At 37.8% G+C, this 21,987-nt stretch overlaps 3 protein-coding genes and 2 non-coding genes across 5 annotated transcripts in view; 1 reads left to right on the forward strand and 4 right to left on the reverse strand.

The window, feature by feature from the left end:
- Positions 1 to 21,531, forward strand: part of LOC127434848 (prestin-like) — a 230,607-nt gene extending 209,076 nt beyond the window's left edge. Inside the window, exon 20 of the transcript XR_007896101.1 lies at positions 21,483 to 21,531. The gene's annotated coding sequence lies outside the window, so the exon portion shown is untranslated. The remainder of the gene's footprint in view (positions 1 to 21,482) is intronic.
- Positions 1,300 to 10,267, reverse strand: LOC127434850 (N-acylneuraminate cytidylyltransferase A-like). Its single transcript, XM_051687871.1, has 8 exons — positions 9,843 to 10,267; positions 9,607 to 9,749; positions 5,927 to 6,082; positions 5,584 to 5,717; positions 5,300 to 5,394; positions 4,859 to 5,030; positions 2,869 to 3,034; positions 1,300 to 2,738 (listed from the first exon to the last, which is right to left on the reverse strand). The coding sequence occupies exons 1-8, from the start codon at positions 10,076 to 10,078 to the stop codon at positions 2,551 to 2,553; spliced, it is 1,290 nt and encodes a 429-aa protein (XP_051543831.1). The 5' UTR covers positions 10,079 to 10,267; the 3' UTR covers positions 1,300 to 2,550.
- LOC127435519 (U4 spliceosomal RNA) lies at positions 4,329 to 4,469 on the reverse strand. The gene has a single exon (XR_007896247.1). It is a non-coding gene; the product is annotated as a U4 spliceosomal RNA (small nuclear RNA).
- Positions 11,564 to 11,704, reverse strand: LOC127435520 (U4 spliceosomal RNA). Its single transcript, XR_007896248.1, has one exon. It is a non-coding gene; the product is annotated as a U4 spliceosomal RNA (small nuclear RNA).
- LOC127434851 (ATP-sensitive inward rectifier potassium channel 8-like) lies at positions 17,618 to 20,886 on the reverse strand. Its single transcript, XM_051687872.1, has 2 exons — positions 20,317 to 20,886; positions 17,618 to 19,156 (listed from the first exon to the last, which is right to left on the reverse strand). The coding sequence occupies exons 1-2, from the start codon at positions 20,664 to 20,666 to the stop codon at positions 18,244 to 18,246; spliced, it is 1,263 nt and encodes a 420-aa protein (XP_051543832.1). The 5' UTR covers positions 20,667 to 20,886; the 3' UTR covers positions 17,618 to 18,243.
- Positions 21,532 to 21,987: the final 456 nt, after the last annotated feature.

The raw sequence follows: 21,987 nt of genomic DNA on the forward strand, positions 1-21,987 counted from the left end.
GCAAGTTTTCCCTTAATTAATTTTCCCCAAAGTTTTGATAGTCTTAATGTAATATGCTTAAACTGTAACAGCAAAAGACTCAGATCCATTCCATGCAGAAAAGTCATCTCTTGCTGTTCTAAATTTAACAAATCCACAGGGCTTAAAACCACAATCAAAGTCAATACAATCTCTCCAAACCCACTTGAGGCTCCATTGTAGAGAGACCAATGACTGTGCTCAGAGACAGAGTAGCAGAGAAGTATGATTTTTTTTATAATGAGATGAGAGTACCGGCAACAACTGGTAGGGGTGACTGCTGCTGCCACACACCTGTGCCCCACACGACAAGTTTCATCAGTTTCTATTGACCAAGTTTAATTGGCTCCAGTGGACAAGAAGGAGTTGGGGAGAGAGAAAGGGGCACTTCTGTATGTATTGATCCGGCTACTTAATCACAGAACTCAAGTTAGGAATTATCCTTTAGTTTTCAGGGACATATCGTCGCTCTTTTTGGTTGAATTAGCTGAAATTAGTTGACTTAGCAGTGGCTAAATTGCATTCACTGGGCCCTCGCGTTGCACTGTGTGCACTCAAAATGGCAACTCCACGAGAATAATGTGCCGAGAGATGACAAGAGAGAGTTAATTAGGTTTTCCCTCTCTCTTAGCGTGCATATATTAAGAGGAATCATAAATTAACAGACTTATTGTTCAAGCATCATACAGACTAAACTAAAGGTCATGTATTCCATCAAAAACAACAAAGAAATGCATGATGGTGATTTCTGGAGCATCAGCCAGCTTTAGTATGCAAAACTGGGTTACCATAGTGATTATCTACTGAGTATCAATCATATCATGAAGGTTGCCTAGGTAGGCATGTAATCCTAACCACATTCTAAAGACAGGTTGAGTTGAATTTTCCTGCCTCAAACTTACAAATAGGATGTGACTCTCACTGTGGATCTTATTATGGTGATAAAATCAATGAATTATTGTTCCTTTTTGCAATGTTTCTGTTTTACTTTTCATTGATCAGTGAGTGACGGTGCCTTTGATCCAAAGAAACTGAAAATTAACATTTTTAAAATCTTTTGGAAAAGCATTTCATACGCAAAATACATTTTTGATTCATGCAGCTGTTCTCTGTTTAGCTGACATAAGACTCTAATCAACAAGATACTTATTCTGTGTTGACATTATATAAATTTAGTAGCTTATTATAATATGCTTTTGCTTATCAACAAATCGAGCGCTTATCCGAGGATCATGACGCGCTTGCACAAGGCTGCCCTCTGGTGTATATTTTGTATATTTAAACTACTACAAATCAGTGATGATAGAAAATGCAATAGAGAACTTCAAAAACAAAACAATGTGGTGACTCGATATCTATTTGTGCAAATAAACCAAGTAGTGATCAATGTATGACAGTTTTACAAATGAATGTTAAAGGAATATTCCGTGTTCAATACAAGTTAAGCTCAAGTTTGTCCCTCCTTTAAAAAATAGCAAAAAACTGTGATGCACTTGCAGTGGAAGTGAATGGGGCCAATCTGTAAACATTAAAATACTCGCTGTTTCAAAAGTATAGCCACAAGACACAAACCATATGCATGTTAACATGATTTTAGTGTGATAAAATCTCTTACTAACCTTTTCTGTGTAAAGTTATAGCCAATTTTACAAATTCACTGCCATGGTGATGTCAACAAACCCTAAAATGATGATTTAAACAACTTTACAGCTCAAATAATACACAAGTTTTAACAGAAGAATTAATGCAAGTGCTTTCATAAAACTAAAAGCTTCACTCATGCATTTACTCTCTCTAAAAATTGGCCCCATTCACTTCCATTGTAAGTACCCCATAGTAACTTCGATTTTTGGTTTTTTGAAGAAAAAGGAAGGACGAGTCAAAAATTATTTTTGTGGTAATCAATGTTATGCCACAAATGCTGTGGATTGAGCTTAACTTGTATTGAATCCAGAATATTCCTTTAATACATAGTTTAAAACAACTACAAATCACAAGGGAAAAGCACAGATGTATCACAATACTATATATATATATATATATACACACACACACACACACACATTCATTTTAACAAAACAAAAAGTAATGCATTTACAATCAAGCCACATCAGTTGTGGTCAGCTGAGACTCCGCAATATACCGCAATATTCTCACAACATATTGTATCCAAATAATCAGAAATTATTTGCAGTTTTGATTATAACAATAATTATATTTTATGATCCTGAAAAACATTTTCCAGCAATAGAACTTAGGAAATATGTCAAAGTAGTGTTTCATTAATAAATCATCTAAAAAAAGAAAAAGAGAAACAACTTTTCTTCATCACCATCATCTTCATAATTTTATACGTAACATCCAAACACACAGGCAATTCTTTAAATACAATGATACGTCATCTTTACTTTGGCAACAAATAAAATAGTTATGAAATATTTTATTATTGTTTCAGATTCCCATCCATGTCTTAGGCTGAACTGAAGCTGTACAGCAAAATGGCATCTAGAACGTGTCTCTTCCAATTCTATCCTACTCCATCTGAGACTTGGCCTTCTTTTTCAGCAGCAGGATGTGTTCAGCAAACTCTCTCACCGCCCCGTGACCAGCTGCTTTATGGCAGGAGTATTTTGCAGCATTGAGCGCCACCACAGGGGCATCCAGGGGTACTGCGCTTAGCCCTGCCAGAATCAGGCACTCCACATCTGGCTCATCATTCCCTGATACAATGAGAGAGGGAAGAGACAAGAATGAAATGAGCAAGACTGCATTTGGAGAAAGCTTTCTGTTTTTAAGGGTATGAAAACTTGAAATTAAGTCATTAAGAATGTTTTATTTATATATACACACCTAAGTAAGCCACCTCTTTCCACTCCAGTTGTTTCTTCTCTATCAGTTTCTTCACCACCTTCAGTTTGTAAGCCACTCCCTGCAGGACTGGACAGCCCATTCTCTTGGAGAGTTTGTTAGCTAATGTCTTTGGTATAGTGTTTTCTTTGGAGGATATCAAAATAACCTATTGGGAGCAAGAGAAAACACGTATCACTGTAGCAAGACATCTACATGTACAAATGGTAAAGATACTAATAAAATACAACTGTTTCAACAGCTTGAGAGAAAAGTACTTTAAAAATGCATTAATTTAATATGGAGCCCCTAAGAGGACAGGGCGGGAATTTTTTTTTTTTTTCTGAAATAGTTTTGCATTCCCTCGCCATAAGTTTTGCATTCCCTCGCAATAAGTTTTGCCTGCCCTTGCAATTTACCATTGCACTGTGTGCACTCAGAATGGCAACTCCACGATAATAATGTGCCCAGAGATAAGTTTACCATGGTATTTGTAGTAAAACTATAGTAACCACAAGATTAACCATGGTTAATCTATAGTAAAACCATGGTTACTATATGGATACAGTATACTGTATTAAAACCATGGTTTCCATTAAAAAAAATAATAATAATAATAATAAATGAAAAAACAGTTAGCCTAAAACAATCATGGTTATTACAATATTATATTATATATATATATATATATATATATATATATATATATATATATATATATATATATATATATATATATATATATATATACATGTTTTCCACCAAACAATTATGGTTTCTACAGTCTACAATATTGGTAGCACTTTATTATAAGGTTACATTTGTTAGTAAATGCATTAGTTATCATTAACAATAAACGTTTTTTTTTAAGTATTTTTTTAAAGTATTTCAATCTTTGTTAATGCTAGTTAATAAAAACTATTTTCATTGTTACTGTTAGTTGATAGTGCAATAACTAATGTTAACATATACAACTTTTGATTTTAAAAATTATTTGTTAAAATTAACATTAACCAATATTAATAAATGCTGTAAAAGGACTGCTGGAAATTCATAGTTCATGTTAACTAATGTTGTTTACAAATGTAACAAATTTTAAGTGTTACCACAATATTACTGTAGTAAAACCATAGGTAAACTATGGTATTTGCATAGTAAAACCATGATACTCACATTTATTGTGAGGGAACGCAAAACTTATTTAAGACATTAACACAATTTCAGAAAACAATTCCTGCCCTGTGCTCTTATGGGCTCCATAATTTAACACAAAAATCAAGTACAAATGAATTTTAATGGACTTTTATTGGACTGTCATTGATTGGCTTACTATTTTTTTTTAAGTGTTACAGTAGATCAGTTTCTGTGGAGACTGAAACAATTTGAATGATCAGAATTTCCACACAATTTCCACTATTGATTTAAGCTTGACTTCATGTACTGTTTTTGACCAGAGAAATCAGTCTCCATAGAGACCTCCAAAAATTGCCAGTGCCGACTATATTTCAAGTCGTCACGGCGGGGTATTGGGTAAAGTTTTCAATTAGCAATAATCACGCCTCGGATAAACCTCATAGGCTACGATACTGCCACTGCGCAAAGATAAACCAGTCAAAGGAGAGGTCTGACTACTACTGTGCCTGAGCTCCTGTGATCATGAATGGTGAGTCAAACCAACTCACTAAATACCACCAAAATGCACAACACTAGAAAAACTCTTACAAATACCTGTATTTAAATGTGAATTGCTAATCAACTAGTGAATTTTTAACAACGTTCTGTTTAATTAAATGACAAGAAAAAGAGTTATCCCAGTTGCATGATGGGATATGAGGGGGTAGTTCCAAAGGAGTGGTCTACTGTTTTGTGGGGCAGTTCAGGTCGGGGGTGGGAGAGTTGTTATTTGTCACTGGGGAAGGTAAAACTAGGTTGCTAAACAGCAGCTGTTTGTATGTGTGTATATATATATATATATATATATAAGTAGAATCACCTCCACTCCCTCTTTCAACAGCATTTTGATGCCAGCCTGGTCTCTGCTGTTGATGCACACCATCTCCTCATCACTCGCTGATATGTAGATCTGACCATCTGTCAGACATCCGGACACGTTACAAAGCAGGAGCTTCACAACCTCTGGCTTGTCCTTACCAAAGTAACCAAACCTGTATTATATACACACAAAGCTTGTTTGTATTTAAGAATCTTCAACTCTTTGCAGCTTGCATATTTGCTGAAATGTGCATGAAGTTCCTTTGAACTTCACATTACAGAGTCCACGTTACTTGTTAATGTAATTTAGTACAGTAGTGGTAATGTGTAACCAGCAGCTTCACAAAATTAAATAGATGCTTACTAATGTAATTACATGATCACTAATGCAAAGTCTGACTGAATTAAGTGTGTTTGCCATTTTTAAATGAGTTTTTTTCACCTCAGCACTCTCTGTTCAGCTACAGGCCAGTCTATGTCAACATCAATATCCACACTGAACTCGGGCAACATCTCAAAGTATGCCATCTTTCCACCCTAAAAAAATTTAACAAAACAAACTCACACTCACTAGAAAAAAAAAAGAAAAAAAATCAAATGAAGGGATTGCTGGAGGAAATGGAGAATATGATTTCATGTCTATGAATGTTTATGTCAAGCTTTTTGCCAGCAAATTATATGCATGTCATTTTGTGAACTTTTGAAGGATTTGACCAAAATCTCTACCTGAAGAAGACCTCTTTCTATGAGGTCTTTGGTTGCAAAGTAAAAGGAGCCGTTTTCACACAGCTCACCATCCCAGTCCTGACGGCGCGGCCTGCAAGCTGGGTCCAGGTTCAGAGGTTGAGTGCAAATATCCCCTGGAAGGAGAGAATCCATACTTGTACTAACAAATCGACATGAAATGAATTAAACTACAGGGCAAGAATATACTTTTGATCATGACTGAAAACTAATCACTCACAAGTTTAAACTAAAGTCTTAGTTCTGCATGCATACAGCTCTTTGCATGCGACCATGTTGCATTAAACTAAAAATTGGAATCTTTATAAATTACACTCGAACAAACCTCCTTTCTTGACCTCTTGCCATCTAAAGTGGTGTTGCCGGACAACAGAGAAGACCGATTCAAACCCTTGTTTGGTCATGAGCTCCAGGGCCTGTTTGAGATGGTACGGGTGCAGGCATGGAGAAGTGGCCTGGATGTTACAGATGACATCAACATCTGCGACAGAACATAAGGGTAAAGTTAACCACACTGCCTTTATTGGGTCTCATTTTGTAGTCTGAGGTGTAAAAATGCTTAGGTGCTCCATCACCTCCAACATCACCCCCACCCCTTATAATGGATGACACTCCCTGCCCCCCCTCGCTTGACAGATACATGGGACACAAAATTTAGTATTGCATACCTGCTTGGAAATGTATAGTTGCACCCATGTTTGTAGTCATTATAAGTCACATTGTTCTCGTTTGTATGTTGCACTGGATAAAACTGACTGCTAAATGCGTCAACTTGATGGGTTAAACTTTGATTCACTGTACAAAATAAAAATTACAATGGAAGTATCACCATTTCGTCATAATCTTATTGTCAATGGAAAACTAATTATTTCCATTGTTAAAGGGATAGTTTGCCCAAAAATGAAAATTATCTCAGATGTGTATGACTTTCTTTCATCTGCTTAACACAAATGAAGATTTTTAGAAGAATATCTCAGCTGTGTAGGTCCTCACAATGCTAGTGAATGGTGACCAAAACAATAAATCTCCAAAAAACACATAGGCAGAATAAAAGTGATCCATATGACTCCAGTGGTTTAATCCATGTCTTCTGAAGCGACCCAATTGGTTTGTGGTGAGAAACAGACCAAAATGTAACCCATTTTTCACTATAAAACTTGACATCAGCAGTCTCCTTGGTGATCATGATTTCAAGCTCGATTTCACCTCTGAGCGCCATTTAGCGCTCTGCGCATGCGTCAAGCACTAGGAAGTGTAATCGAGCTTGAAATCATGATCATGCCTAGAGACTGCAATGGCAAGATGTACAGTGAAAAGGGAGTTATATATTGGTCTGTTTTCACTCAAAACTGATTGGATCGCATCAGAAGACAGTGATTAAACCACTGGAGTCTTATGGATTACTTTTATGCTGCCTTTATGTGCTTTTTGGAGCTTTATTGGTCACCATCAGAGCTGATATAATCTTCTAAAAATCTTAATTTGTGTTCAGCAGAAGAAAGAAAATCATACACATCTGGGATGGCATGAGGGAGAGTTAATGATTAGAGAATTTTCAGTTTTGGGCGAACTATCCTTTTAATGTCACAAACAAAGGTGACATTCTAATGAACAAAAGAATAAATTCTATTGCATCACTGTATGCGGATTTGTCAACTTTGGTGATCTGTTTTTCTGGTTGCATTAACAATATGAATGGAAAGACAGAGTGGGTGAACTGACCTAGTATGCAGTCGATAGATTAGAGAGGTGTGACAGCTTCTACATTTAACTTGGTATACATTGCTTTCCCTTTTTTCTATATTTTTTTCACTCTTGACTACTACAAGTTAAGCATATTTTGTGGACGAGTGGACACACTTGTTTTACAAGCTATAGTTACACCCCTCACCAGTGTTGGACAAGCAACTCAAAATTTAGCAAGCTAAACTACAAACTACTCAACAGAAAAATGTGTTAATCTAAGCTAAAAGCTACACTTCAGAAAAAGTAGCAAGTTACACTACAAGCTACATGCCAAAAGTAGCTTGCTACATTTAAGCTACTTCATATTTTTTTCAACCGCAGATGCACGGAGCATACCGTCATAGACAAAGCACCTAAAAGACGTATTCACATGACATTTATCAAAGTCATAGTACAGTATATTACAGTTTAGTGCAATACAGTATACAACTTTACAGTATGGTGCAATATGTGCACATAAAAAAAAAAACAATTATATATTTAGACATGCTACTTATACAAACCCATGTGTTCAACATTTAAAGTCACTATTTTTATATTTTATTTTTTACATTACAGGATATATCATCAGAGGCCAAATTTATTGGGTGTGTGTGTGTGAGAGAAAGAGAGAGAGAGAGAGAGAGAGAGCATGAGCACATATGGGCAATAACAATGTGATTTCTGATGGTATCAGATGGTAATACCATGGTAAATTGATATCTGATTACCATATTCATGTACTATTGTATTAACATGGTGCTTAAAGATAATACAAAAAAATAAATACCATGGTACTTCGCTATATGATTACCATATTCATATAGCCTACCACTGTATTAACAGTGCGTCCAGGTACATGTCCAAAAAACATGGCTATGTGTTTTCGTCTAGGCTAACATGTGTTTGATACGCTTTTATTTACCTGCAAAAGTCTTTTTGCAAATGTACTGAACTACGGTGACCATACATCCTCTTTTACGGACCTTAAAAAAGTGTCCGGCCGGGATTTCTAAATTTGCGAAAACGTCCACGATTCGGCTTTAGTTGCATTATGATGTGCATCTGGTCTAATACCTCATTGTGTGTGCGCGCATATTTGCATTGCTTTAACCCCTCTTTGTAAGTCCCGCCTTCTCGCACACCAATTGGTGGATTATAAGAGGCTTCCAGCAACTATTGGCCAAATTCCTGCCTGTCAATCTCTCCGCGAATGCGCAAAGCGCTGTTGTGTTCGGCATCAAACAGTTGCTTGACAATAGCAGCATATGACAGCTGAGTGGAAAAAATGCCCAAACGAAAGTGCAAATTTACAGAAGATTTGCACAAAATTCCCATGCTTTCGTCCAGGTCAAGATCCGTGGGAAGCAGAATGTATGACATGCAAAGCTGGCACTTATGTGTCAGTTGCTAATAAAGGTGCAAGTGATTTAGAAGCACACATTAGCTCTGCGAAGCATAAAGGGTCAGCAAAAGGTGAAAGTTCATCAGGTAAATTATCGGACTACTTTTTGTGACCAAGTAAAATTGTTAACACATTGCTTAATTTTCCATGGCCATTCAAAATAATAGTAATAGTAAATGAAGGTACACTCATGGCATCAAATATTTTATTTTAGTACATGGACATTCAAAAGAATGTTGGAAATTTCTATGTATTTATATATATTTATGTTATGCTAATAGAGTGCCTTTTTCACTGTATTAAAGTTTGCTTTCATAGTAACACTGTTTTGAACACTATTATTCCACCCCACCCCGACGAAAATAAAAAAGGTGTCCTCTTTTTTGGAAAACCAGAATATGGTCACCCTAGTTGAACGTTATAAAGACCTTCTTCATTACTGGCAAACGATGTATTTGCAGGTTTCGTTTTCATTGATTGTGGATCCACTGCAACCAGTGTTATCTTTATTTTCCGTGTTATAAAATATTACATGAGCTTATTGGCAAGCGAGAGCGTGCATAAATGATTCAGCAGCACGCGCGTGAGCTTTCTGAGTCATTCAGAGTGAATAATAAACCGATTCAGACTACTTTCCTATCACGTGTGACCCATTTGTTTTAAAGAACCGACTCAGATGAGCGATTCATTTGTGATCGGATATCTTTAGTTTTGATTCAAAACTGGCGATAGTACACACCGGGTACAAGGCATGATGTAGCAGTGTAACTTTTATCAACGCTACGCCCATCACTGCCCTTTACACAGAGTTTACCCACGCAAAGGAATCTGACTGCAATAAAGGCCATTCCGCCTGTTTTCCAAGCCTGGTTCACCTGCGTTCCTTCTAGAGAACTCTTGAATCGTCTCCAGTGAGCTTGAGGAGTCTTTGGACACCTCTGGGCTCCTCCTGTGCACTTGAGCACCCCAAGCTTTTGCCACCCTCTCAATCTCATCATGATCCGTGGACACCCAAATACTGCGAAAGCATCCAAAGGACAGAACATTTAATCATTTTCATACAGTACTGTCAATCAAGTGGCGTCATCACCACAGACACCCATTCACTCACCTGTCAAAGACCTCAGAATCCAAGGCTGCCCTGATGACCCATCCGATAAGAGGAACACCTGCCAGCATCTTTATATTCTTCAGAGGGATCCCTTTGCTTCCTCCTCGGGCGAGAATAAGAGCAGATATATGTCTTGAATCGTCTGAGTTGACTTTCCTTCGTTTTGAACTAGAATTATTTCCATGACTGTCTTCATGCATTGCCCGTTTGTTGTAGTGTTTCTTTGATGAGGCCATTTCTGTCACAAATCAGTGGATATTAGTGTATTTCACAGGACGAGAAAACCCCAAACCTATGGATAGAATAATTAGGCAATAAATGTCACTATTCCAAGCACAAGCTGCACTGTTACTCTTTCATTCCGATGCAATGTGCTGCTCAAATAAACCATACCCAAGGAAGTTCCGCTAGTAGATGACACGCAGCATGTCTTCAGTGATATTTACCGTAAACACCATCAACAACGCGCACTTAAATTTCAACTGAAAACCACACTACGTCGTTTATGACGTAATAAAACGTCAGCGTCGAATGAATGCTGAAATGTATGAATTCACGCAAATATACATTTACTATTCGCCATATGTCACTTTTTGGCGGGAAAGAAAACGAGGCTGTGAAGAATAAACTTACAGTCTCTTCAATAATGTCCTAAATCAGATCTAATTTTCACAACTCGTGTTTTCTGGAATTGTTGTGTTCACTTTAATTTTTTAGGAAATATATAATTTTAAACGTTTCATCAGCGAAACGATTAAGCCCTATTTAAACAACAGATTAGCAAAGACATACGACTAGTAGGAATTTTGAACGGCCGGCGAATGTATAAACGAAGCCCCGTCAATCAAAAAATACAGACTTCGCCTGTCAATCAACTCGAGAACACGCATGCGCATTAGACAAACCAGCCTGAACTGTTTTTAGCGCGATCTGCGCTAAAGAAGCATAATTTATGATACTATTGTTGTCAGAGTTTACTGCTGATTTAAAAAAAATATTTGATCGTAATATTGACCAACAGTTTTGGAGATTTCGGTCTTTCCCCATTCAAGTATATAGTAGCTGTACTTTTATGCCGCATGTTTACATAGAAAATAGCTGCCCAGCCTACCCAAGAGCGCTCCAAAGAAGGCCAAGGAGAGGACTGACTTGTCTTAAAGGAACTTTGAGAAATCTATCCCTCACACAACATATAAATATGTTTCTGCTCGTAATAATGTGTATTTAACATACTAAAAACATCACGACAAAATTTTAGAAACAAGTAAATGTTGAAATATGTGGCCCCACAAATTTACTGCGCAACTTCACTTAGACTTACGGTGCTTCCGTTAGCAACAACCAGGAAGTCACGTACTACAGCGTACACATTTATGAAACGCAAACATTTAACTAGAAGTTGTCCTTGAAATTGTCTTTAAAAATATAACCCACGAAAATAATTAAAACATTAGTAATTGTGTAATGTAAAAAACAATGTTATTGTCATACAAGTCTGTAGTAAACGGTGTCGGACTGGAGCACCTCAGTTTCAACATTCACATGAGCTTTTGTGTGGTTACATGAAATATTATTCTTTTTTAGTTTTAAGGGAAATAAACGCATTTGATTCACAAATCCTATTTAATATTCATATCAACTTAATTTATGCCAGCCAAACACATCCACTTAATATCTGCTTCTTATTCAGTAGTCAATCTAATATTCACAAGTGTTAAAAGTCTCCGTAGAGACCGTCAAAAATTGCCAGTGCCGACTATATTTCAAGTCGTCACGGCGGGGTATTGGGTAAAGTTTTCAATTAGCAATAATCGCGCCTCGGATAAACCTCATAGGCTACGATACTGCCACTGCGCAAAGCTGAAACTTTAACACGCAGAGAAAGAAAGCCACTAAACACCACACGATTTCCCTAAACGGTGCCGTCATTTACTATTCCCTGTCACGCAGATAATGTCACTGTTGAAGCGGGAGAGTATTGGAAATACGGTAGTAGAAGTATTTCTCGAAATAAACGTGTATTTAAATAGATTTTTAATCGAAATGTAGGATTTGGGTAACTTCCAGCAGTGCATGCTGGGATATGAAGCATGCAGCCTATCAAGCGCACTAAAAGTGCCTCCAGAATCCCTCAAAGTGTGACTTTGACACAAACACACACACATACATACACACTTAGAAAATATAGATGCATACGAGTGAACACAAAACGCATGTTTCTCTTATTAAACTCTAGTGCCAGTTTAACAAAGTGATACAATGTTTGTTTCTTTACCACACTTACAGACATCCCGCATTTTAATGTCATAACTGCGACTGGCCACTAGAGGGCAGTATTTACTCACTTTTATAAAAATTATTTCCTCAAATTGCGAGCTAAAAGTTGATAAACCCGCTTAATATTCTGCATAAAGTGCAATGTTATCAATAATAAATGGCGTTTAAATGAGGATAATATATCTGAATCGTTTGTGAAATAAGATGGATCAACAGTTCAGTTCCTGCAGCTTCCTAAGCTAATTAGCTATCACGCATCTAAACGTGTTTAAAATGCAATTTTTATGTATTTATTTATTTATTTTTTATCATATAGCGGAATTCTTATAATATTTTTTATTTTTTAAATGGGATGTCATAACTTGAGACAAATTACCCAGCCAACTTTGGTCAATGCATCGACCTCACTAAACAGTTGATTAATTGTACCTAAAATACAACATATGATGCAAATAACTTAAACAATCGCGTGATATTTACCTGGCTCTCGGATACTGTCAGCGTTTAAGATGGTTATTAACATGTTTTAAAGCCAATTAGCAGCATACTCTGTCATCCGAATGTCCTTGCTAATTACTGCTCCGTCTCATCAAGAATGAAATGCACAAAAAATGTCTGTAACATCTACACCTGTAGTTCCACCAGTACACCACCAGATCGCCACTAGATCCAATAGTTTGTTCCTGCAATACCGGAGGCTGCAGCTTCAGGAGTCCTAGGACCGCATTTCTAGGACCCAAGTTTTTTATGACAGCGCCACCTACCGAATTGGAGAACAGACCGCATTTCTAGAACCCAAGTTTTGATGCAACCAAGGCAGTATTTCCACCAAATACTAACTACGTATAGTTTTAAAAGTTTATTACACCCAAATGCTACTTTCTTTCTTGCAATTCAACTTGGTTGCTAAGGGCTGCATGTTGAGCAATTAGCATAATTAACTCATCAAGTAAAATAAAGAAGGAATCATATGCTATGGCCTTTTCAGTCACTAGATCTCAACTACATATATTAAAGTACAGAGGCAAGACACAAGGATGACTCTGGGGGCAGATTCAAGATTGTGTATATTTTATAAAATAATAACAATTGAACACACACACAAGCACACACACAAAACCCATTAGTTCATCAGCTGCCACATGGACAGAACTTCTGTCTTTGACTCCTGAGAGAGAGAAAGACGGAGTGAGAGAGAGAAGTGGATGAAATAAGGAACATTTACTTGAAAATGTTCAACTCTGTAATTTTACATTTCATATTTAATAGCTTAGTGACCACAGAGCACACACACACACACACACACACACACACACACACACACACACACACACACACACACACACACACACACACACACACACACACACACACACATTATATACTTTACATATATAATTAATATTATATCAATCTTCATGCCAATTAATGTTCATATTACTGTTATTGTGTACTGTTCAAAGATTTGGAAAAAATTTATTTTGATGCTTTGGGAACATTGTTTCTTTAAACGTTCATGTCAATAAAGCCCCTCTGAATTGAGAAAAAAATGAACAGAGAGAGATGCAAGAAATCCGAATAGAAATAACATGTTACTGACATGACTTTTCCTCACCCTTAAATATTTAAATCCCAGATTGTAAAGTATGTAGCAGCACTACCTACCAAATTAATGTTCCCCTTCTTTCCTCAATTGTTTGTGTATACCTCTATTAAATTCCTCCACTTCACTGAAATAGTAAATGGAGAACATAATCACTGTTGGGTTAACAGAAATACTGTTAACACTTAAAAAAGGATACATTGGACATTGTGTAAAAACAAATTACATTTTAAACTTTTTGTACATCAGAATATACTCAACCATGACTTTCAACTTTTGGTCATCTTTTGGTGGATGTGGTATGTTACCCAGATCAGCCTCATCATGACTGCCTCCATACCCTGTTGATGTTTAGAATTCCACCTCCTCAGTACACCGGACTTTCATGAACAGCTCACTGTGTGGCTGAAATAAGTGCCATTTTGCAATATACTTGTGTTGGCATGATCTCTTTGTCCTTGCACAAGGACAGTGCCATGAATTCTTTTTTGTGTCATACGACACGATGACTCTTCCCAAATTACTGTAATATGAAACAGTTTGCTCATAAATGGATATGTATTTTTTGGACTGAGTGGTTCCAATTTGGGAGTATACAGACAGAGGTTGGCATTGGCAAGGTTTTGCAGATCAAGGCAGACCTTCTTTTTATCATTGCCAAACCACCGACTGTTCACCATTTCATTAAGTGTTTCTTCACTAAGTACAGGAGAGGAGGCATAGGATGTGCAGTAAGTTAACGATTTAAGGTGTACGCATTGATATGCTTTCAACCCATGCCAACTCCATGTTCACCTGGCACTCAGCAGATTCACAGAAAACATGTTGATTTTCCCCCCAGACTTTATTTTGAACGTGCAGAGGTGTACTGGTACCGTGAAAAGATTTGTGAACAGTATAAACTCCATTCTCTGGATTTATGCATTCACTCCAAAGGTGGGAACTTGCTGTAATGTCCTTATGTTTTCCTGTGTGTTTCCTTTCTGTGTGCCTTTTTAAATTAATTCTGTTCATGTGAAGCTGGCATATGGGACATTTTTTATGCAGTACTGGCTTCACAAGGACCCTTTGCATTTGTGTACTTGGGGTGGCTGGCACAGTGAAGGTTTTTGGAGCTGGGATAGTGGAAGTTGTTGGAGCTGGGATGGTGGTGGTGGTAGATGGAGCTGACATGGTGGATGTTGTTGAATCTGGGATGGTGGAAGTTGTTGAAGCTGGGATGGTGGTGGTTATGGCAGGGTGCTTACCCTTGCAAAAAGACAGATGCTTCATGAAGTCCGGTTTACGAAACAGCATTGACTGACAGTAGATGCAGTGGTAATGCCACTGTGGTCGGCAATCTAATCCACATCTGTGAATGGTCTACCCTAAAACATAATGACATTGGACTGTAGTATTATTCACCATCGATACTTGCAGTTTCACATTCTTACCACTAGAGGACACCATCAATACCTGCAGTTTCACAATCTTACCACTAGAGGACACCATCAATACCTGCATTTTCATCATCTTACCACTAGAGGACACCATCAATACCTGCAGTTTCACCATCTTACCACTAGATCACCGTCAATACCTGCAGTTTCATCATCTTACCACTAGAGGACACCATCAATACCTGCAGTTTCACCATCTTACCACTAGAGGACACCATCAGTACCTCCAGTTTCACCATCTTACCACTAGAGGACACCATCAGTACCTGCAGTTTCACAATCTTACCACTAGAGGACACCGTCAATACCTGCAGTTTCATCATCTTACCACTAGAGGACACCATCAATACATGCAGTTTCACCATCTTACCACTAGAGGACACCATCAGTACCTGCAGTTTCACCATCTTACCACTAGAGGACACCATCAATACCTGCAGTTTCACAATCTTACCACTAGAGGACACCATCAATACCTGCAGTTTCACCATCTTACCACTAGAGGACACCATCAGTACCTGCAGTTTCACCATCTTACCACTAGAGGACACCATCAATACCTGCAGTTTCACCATCTTACCACTAGATCACCATCAATACCTGCAGTTTCATCATCTTACCACTAGAGGACACCATCAATACCTGCAGTTTCACCATCTTACCACTAGAGGACACCATCAGTACCTGCAGTTTCACCATCTTACCACTAGAGGACACCATCAATACCTGCAGTTTCACAATCTTACCACTAGAGGACACCATCAATACCTGCAGTTTCACAATCTTACAACTAGAGGACACCATCAATACCTGCAGTTTCACCATCTTACCACTAGAGGACACCATCAATACCTGCAGTTTCACAATCTTACCACTACAGGACACCATCAATACCTGCAGTTTTACCATCTTACCACTAGAGGACACCATCAGTACCTGCAGTTTCACCATCTTACCACTAGAGGACACCATCAGTACCTGCAGTTTCACCATCTTACCACTAGAGGACACCATCAATACCAGCAGTTTCACAATCTTACCACTAGAGGACACCATCAGTACCTGCAGTTTCACAATCTTACCACTAGAGGACACCATCAATACCTGCAGTTTCACCATCTTACCACTAGAGGACACCATCAGTACCTGCAGTTTCACCATCTTACCACTAGAGGACACCGTCACTACCTGCAGTTTCACCATCTTACCACTAGAGGACACCATCAATACCTGCAGTTTCACAATCTTACCACTAGAGGACACCGTCAATACCTGCAGTTTCATCATCTTACCACTAGAGGACACCATCAATACCTGCAGTTTCACCATCTTACCACTAGAGGACACCATCAGTACCTGCAGTTTCACCATCTTACCACTAGAGGACACCGTCAATACCTGCAGTTTCACCATCTTACCACTAGAGGACACCATCAGTACCTGCAGTTTCACCATCTTACCACTAGAGGACACCGTCAATACCTGCAGTTTCACCATCTTACCACTAGAGGACACCATCAGTACCTGCAGTTTTACCATCTTACCACTAGAGGACACCATCAGTACCTGCAGTTTCACCATCTTACCACTAGAGACCACCATCAATACCTGCAGTTCCGCCACCAGAGGGCATAATCATCAACATTCTATGGCATTTCGAAGTGAAAACACACGTAATAGTCATGCTGCAAGAACGCTTCAAACTGAATTTCCAATAAAAATGACTTTAAAAAGTGAGTTTCAAATTATTGTTATTTCAGCCATCCAATGCTCTCACAGTGGATGGTAAAGACTTCGAAGGGAACAGGGCGATGATCACTTCTGAATGGCCGCACCCCATGTTTCATTAAAGGGATAGTTCACCCCAAAATTCTCTCTTAATTTACTCAAACTCATGTAATGCCAGATGTGTATGACTTTCTTATGTCTGTTGAACACAAACGAAGATTTTTAGAAGAATGTTTCAACATTGTAGGTCCATATAATGCAAGTGAATTGTGGCCAGAACTTTAAAGGTCCAAAAATCGCACAAAGGCAGCATAGAAGTAACCCATAAGACTCCAGTGGTTAAATCTATATCAGAAGAAATATTATAGGTGTGGGTGAGAAACAGATCAACATTTCAGTTCTTTTTTTACTCAAAATGATCCTCTCTGCCCAGTAGGTGGCGATATGCACACAGAATGTAAATAGCCAAAAGCAAAAGAAGAATGTAAATGTGAAAATGTGGAGATTTATAGTAAAAAGGACTTACTGATCTGGTTCTCACCCACACCTATCATATTGCTTCTGAAGACATGGATTTAAACACTGGATTACTTATTTTGAACCCTCAAAGGTCTGACCACCATTCATTTGCATTGTATGGACCTACAGAGCTGAGATTATCTTCTAAAAATCTTCATTTGTGTTCTGCGGAAGAAAAAAGTCATACACATCTGGGATGGCATGAGGGTAAGTAAAAGATGAGAAAATTTTCATTTTTGGGTGAAATATCCCTTTAAAATATAATCACAGAGAAGAGGCAAACTGCTTTATTAAGCACATAAGACACTATTGATTACACTTCCACTAAAAACTGAAGTAGCTTGCTTTTTTAAAAAAAAAAAAATTTATTAAACAAATGGAAAAAATAACAGAACATAGACATTAGGTTTCCAAAACAATTGTGAGAAAAACAAAAGTGGGTTACGAGTGCATGTTACAATACACATAGAGTACTGAATAGTTTATTTACTTTGTTAAGAATTGGTTTGTGGGATTGTTTGCAGTTAAATAATTATCATAACATAAATTATGTGGAACATGGACATTTTATAATATAAAGTGACACCCATAACATTTCACTGAGCAACATCGGTCAGGCTTGAGACCCTAATGTGTGGGGCTATATAAAATCATGAACTTTCACACAAGGGAAACATCCGTTATCATGTCAAAACCTAAACAATATCTCATGTTGCTCCATCATACATATCAGAATGGAACAGAAGAGAAAACTGGAGAGGGCATGACAAGCACTAGTGAGGTGGCTTAAGAAAAGACACGTGAAAAGAGCTAAACAAAGGTGGCAGGCCTCATGTCATGTAATGTGTTGTAATAACGTTAAGTTTTGCCCTCCCTCTGGGGTCAGGAACTGCACTTTGGGAATGGCGAGTGCCGAATTGTTGCGGCGGGTGGAGTTTCCCTTGCGCATGGAGTTGTTACGTCTCATAGAGTTCCTCTTGCGCAGAGAGTTCTGGTGGGACAGCTCGCTCTTCTGGAGTGTCTGTATCAGAATGGAGGGCTTCTCATCCAGCTCACGGGCACTACAGCGCGGGGTGGCCACCTTGACTGTGTTCCCGAACTTTGAATAGTCCACCGAGTACACACCTTCTTCCTCGGTCACTATAGGCACAAAGCGGTGGCCCCATTGGATCTCTTCGGACACATATGAGGTGCGAGCCTGAGTGGTGATGCCCGTGGTCTCCACCACGCCTTCCAGTATCACAATCACCTCTAGATCACTACACTGTAACTCCATAGCCGAGAGATCATATAGAGGACTGTCTTTATCAATGACATGACATATGATCAGTGGGGCCAACAGGAAGATGCTGTTGCTGGCCATGGCACTTTCAGTCTGAACATCAATTTGGTGGATGGGTATGACCTCTCCCTCCGGTGTGGTGGTTTTCCGGACTACCTGAAGGCGCACAACAGCATTGATGATCATGCTTTTGCGCAGGTCCCCGACTCGGATCATGAAGCACAGGCGGTTGTTGCGCACGGCGATGACGGCCTGACGGCTGAAGATGAGAGTCTCAGCACGTCGGTGGGACTGGGCTGTTTTCATGAAGATGCAGCCCAGCATTATGGCATTAATAATAAGGCCTGCAATGTTCTGTAATATGAGGACTGTTATGGCTGTGGGACACTGTTCTGTGATCATGCGACCCCCAAAACCTATGGTCACCTGCACCTCGATGGAGAAGAGGAAGGCAGAGGTGAAAGACCTGGAAGAGAAGGACAGAAGGACAGGTGCAGTTACGAGGCAACAAACAGTGTCATTAGTTTTCACAAATGTGCTTCTGCATAATTATACTTGATTTACTACATTAATATTATTTTACTCTATTGACAGCCATAGTTTTGAACTGTAAGAACTAACTTGTCAATTCAAAATCAATATTTTTGGAGATAATATTTTACAGATACTATATTAATAATTTATTTTGGCTCTAGTACAATAATTATTTATTTTTGCCAACATGTTATCTTTATAATATCATACCATCTATACATCTCACACAGTCAAACTGGGTCTTTATACATGAAAATGTAAAACTGCCTTTATATTTTTGGAAGGAGGGTCCCTTGCAAGGATATCATGATATTTGTGGATCCTTGGCATCGAAAACCTCCTGTATTAGGCTATTACTATATAGCCTGCTTATTTTTATTCTTATACTTTATTCTTTTTTATATCTTAGTTTAAATTGATGAGCTTGCAGAATAACATTTCCCTGTCAACAAGTATGACTATGTTGTAGCCTATTGTACATTTGACAAAACATTTAATTGTTATCTGCTTTCTATTAGATTACTCTATACTACTTTATACTTCTTATATATATATTTTTTTCCTTATTAATTAGTTCCTAATTTATTTTAATCTTAGTTTTAATTGATTCTTTTGCAGAATAACAATTAATTTGTCAATAAAAAGAAGGCTATTTAAAATCAAATTAATCTTATTCCATTTATTCATTTTTAATGTATTTATTTAAATTTGTTTTATTTATTTGTTTTCTTATTTATTTATTTGCATGACAAATATGCCGGTGTCTGGTGTATTTGTACAATCCTTGCTTTTATTTATTGATTTATTTTTTGGTTATGATAGACATATTGCTGGACAGACATTGAGCAATTATATCGATTAGTCATCTGCTTCAACATACATAATATTGAATGATCAAACATAATGCAAAATATTGTTTTATATCACCGAGTCAACCTGAACACATTAGGTTACACCAACAAAACTAATTTTAGGGGTCAAAACAGGCAGAAATAGCTACTTTAGGTAACAATTGCATTTTTAGTAAAAATAAATAAATAAATAAATACATAAATAAATAAATAATCTCACAAAATGACCTCTCATACTCACTTGACATTCGTGACACATTGCTCTACGCCGGGTTTACGGTTTGGATCCAGATCCCCGTGCGCAAAAGCCACGAGCCACCAGCCCATAGCGAAGAGCAGCCAGCTGCACAGGAACGTCATGGTGAAGATGACTAGTGTGAAACGCCATTTGAGATCCACCAGAGTCGTGAACACGTCCTGCAGAAATCTGCCCTGTTCGCGGATGTTCTTGTGCGCCAGGTTGCACGCGCCGCTCTTGGCGATGAAGCGCGCTTTGTTCACGCGATCCCTGAACACGGGTTTGCGTGGAATCCGCGACACGAGCACCGGGAGCACGAAATCCTCTGGTATAATGCTTTTTCTTGCCAACATTATTTGGGCATGTCACTGCAGACGGTCAAGAAAATACCTCTCCAAAAGTCCACAACGAGTGTCAAAAGCGCGACTCCACTTTAATACCCATCCTGCATCTTTCCTCCAACTCGGTTGAAGTAGGAAAACAAAGGGATGTTAATCTATCAGACTGTAATCTATGTTCTAACGTGTTTGATACAATTTCGAAAGAGCAGAACACACTCCACGTACCGCTTAAAGTTGTTTAAAAAGTATCTTTATGATGAATCCAGTAATCCCGCTGCAGTCTTGACGCACATGGGCGGTACATCACTTGTCCTGTTGGCTATGAGTAACCCACACACTGGAGAGGAGAGTATTTTAAAACTAATTTTATAGATTCAATTAATTATATCCGCCCTTTTAGATTGATAAACTGCTAATGAAACAACTAAATATAATATGAACAGGTAGCCTACACCTGTTCCCAAATAATTGCAGGTCTTTAAGAAGGTTTTACATTTAAAATGAGTAAAATGCTTTTGAATGTGCATCTGCTGTCAGACGTGCAGTGCAATGTGAATAATTAGGAAAGTAAAGGAATCTTCTGATGTAGTGAGGTGATTAAATGTTTCATGAATAATAATAAACATGAACATAAGGGGTCGCTGTTTAGCAAACTATTTTCCTCTAAGTGTTTTCAGTAGTCTCTTAATCTTCAAATGTCTGAGAGATTCAATAAGGGACAAATATGACCAGGGTTGGGAGGGTTACTTTTGAAATGTAATCTACTACAGATTACAGAATACATGCTGTAAAATGTAATTTGTAACGTATTTCTTTAGATTACTCAAGGTCAGTAACATATTCTAAATACTTTGGATTACTTCTTCAGCACTGGTAGATTTTTTCATCTGTTTTGACTATAAAAACTCTATCAGTACAGTAAGACAAAATAAACATGTTAAAAATACCTTCTCTGAAAAACCTAAATATCTTATGCAATGTTGTTTCTAAAACAAGATGAATCAAACTGATCTTGTTTTAAGGATTTTTAGATATTTTTACAGGAAAACAATACAAAAATTATTATCAAGAATACGATTTTTTGCCCTAATATCAAAGGTCTTAATAGAAAAAAAGAAATTATGATCTAACGTGAATTTTCTTGATAAAAAAATATGCTTGTGCCTGGTAATGTGCATGTAAAATGGCTAGAAATAGCATTTTAGCTTAGCGTAAAGCCGACAATTTACACAAGGTTTATTTCTATTTCTTTTGCTCCAAACTTACTTCAAACAAACTTCTCTGTCTGCTCGTATGAATGTAACACATCATAAGAAAGTGTTTCACCGCTGTT

This window comes from Myxocyprinus asiaticus, chromosome 45 (genome assembly GCF_019703515.2).
Source record: "Myxocyprinus asiaticus isolate MX2 ecotype Aquarium Trade chromosome 45, UBuf_Myxa_2, whole genome shotgun sequence".
Classification (NCBI taxonomy): domain Eukaryota; kingdom Metazoa; phylum Chordata; class Actinopteri; order Cypriniformes; family Catostomidae; genus Myxocyprinus; species Myxocyprinus asiaticus.

Excerpts from the sequence above, each read along its gene's own strand:
- LOC127434850 (XM_051687871.1), bottom strand. The coding sequence starts at position 10,078 with ATGGCCTCATCAAAGAAACACTACAACAAACGGGCAATGCATGAAGAC. Across the intron at positions 9,750-9,842 it reads GATTCTGAGGTCTTTGACAG|TATTTGGGTGTCCACGGATC; the intron begins GTGAGTGAATGG and ends ATGCTTTCGCAG. Across the intron at positions 6,083-9,606 it reads GTTCTCTAGAAGGAACGCAG|ATGTTGATGTCATCTGTAAC; the intron begins GTGAACCAGGCT and ends GTTCTGTCGCAG.
- LOC127434851 (XM_051687872.1), bottom strand. The coding sequence starts at position 20,666 with ATGTTGGCAAGAAAAAGCATTATACCAGAGGATTTCGTGCTCCCGGTG. Across the intron at positions 19,157-20,316 it reads CAATGTGTCACGAATGTCAA|GTCTTTCACCTCTGCCTTCC; the intron begins GTGAGTATGAGA and ends CTTCTCTTCCAG.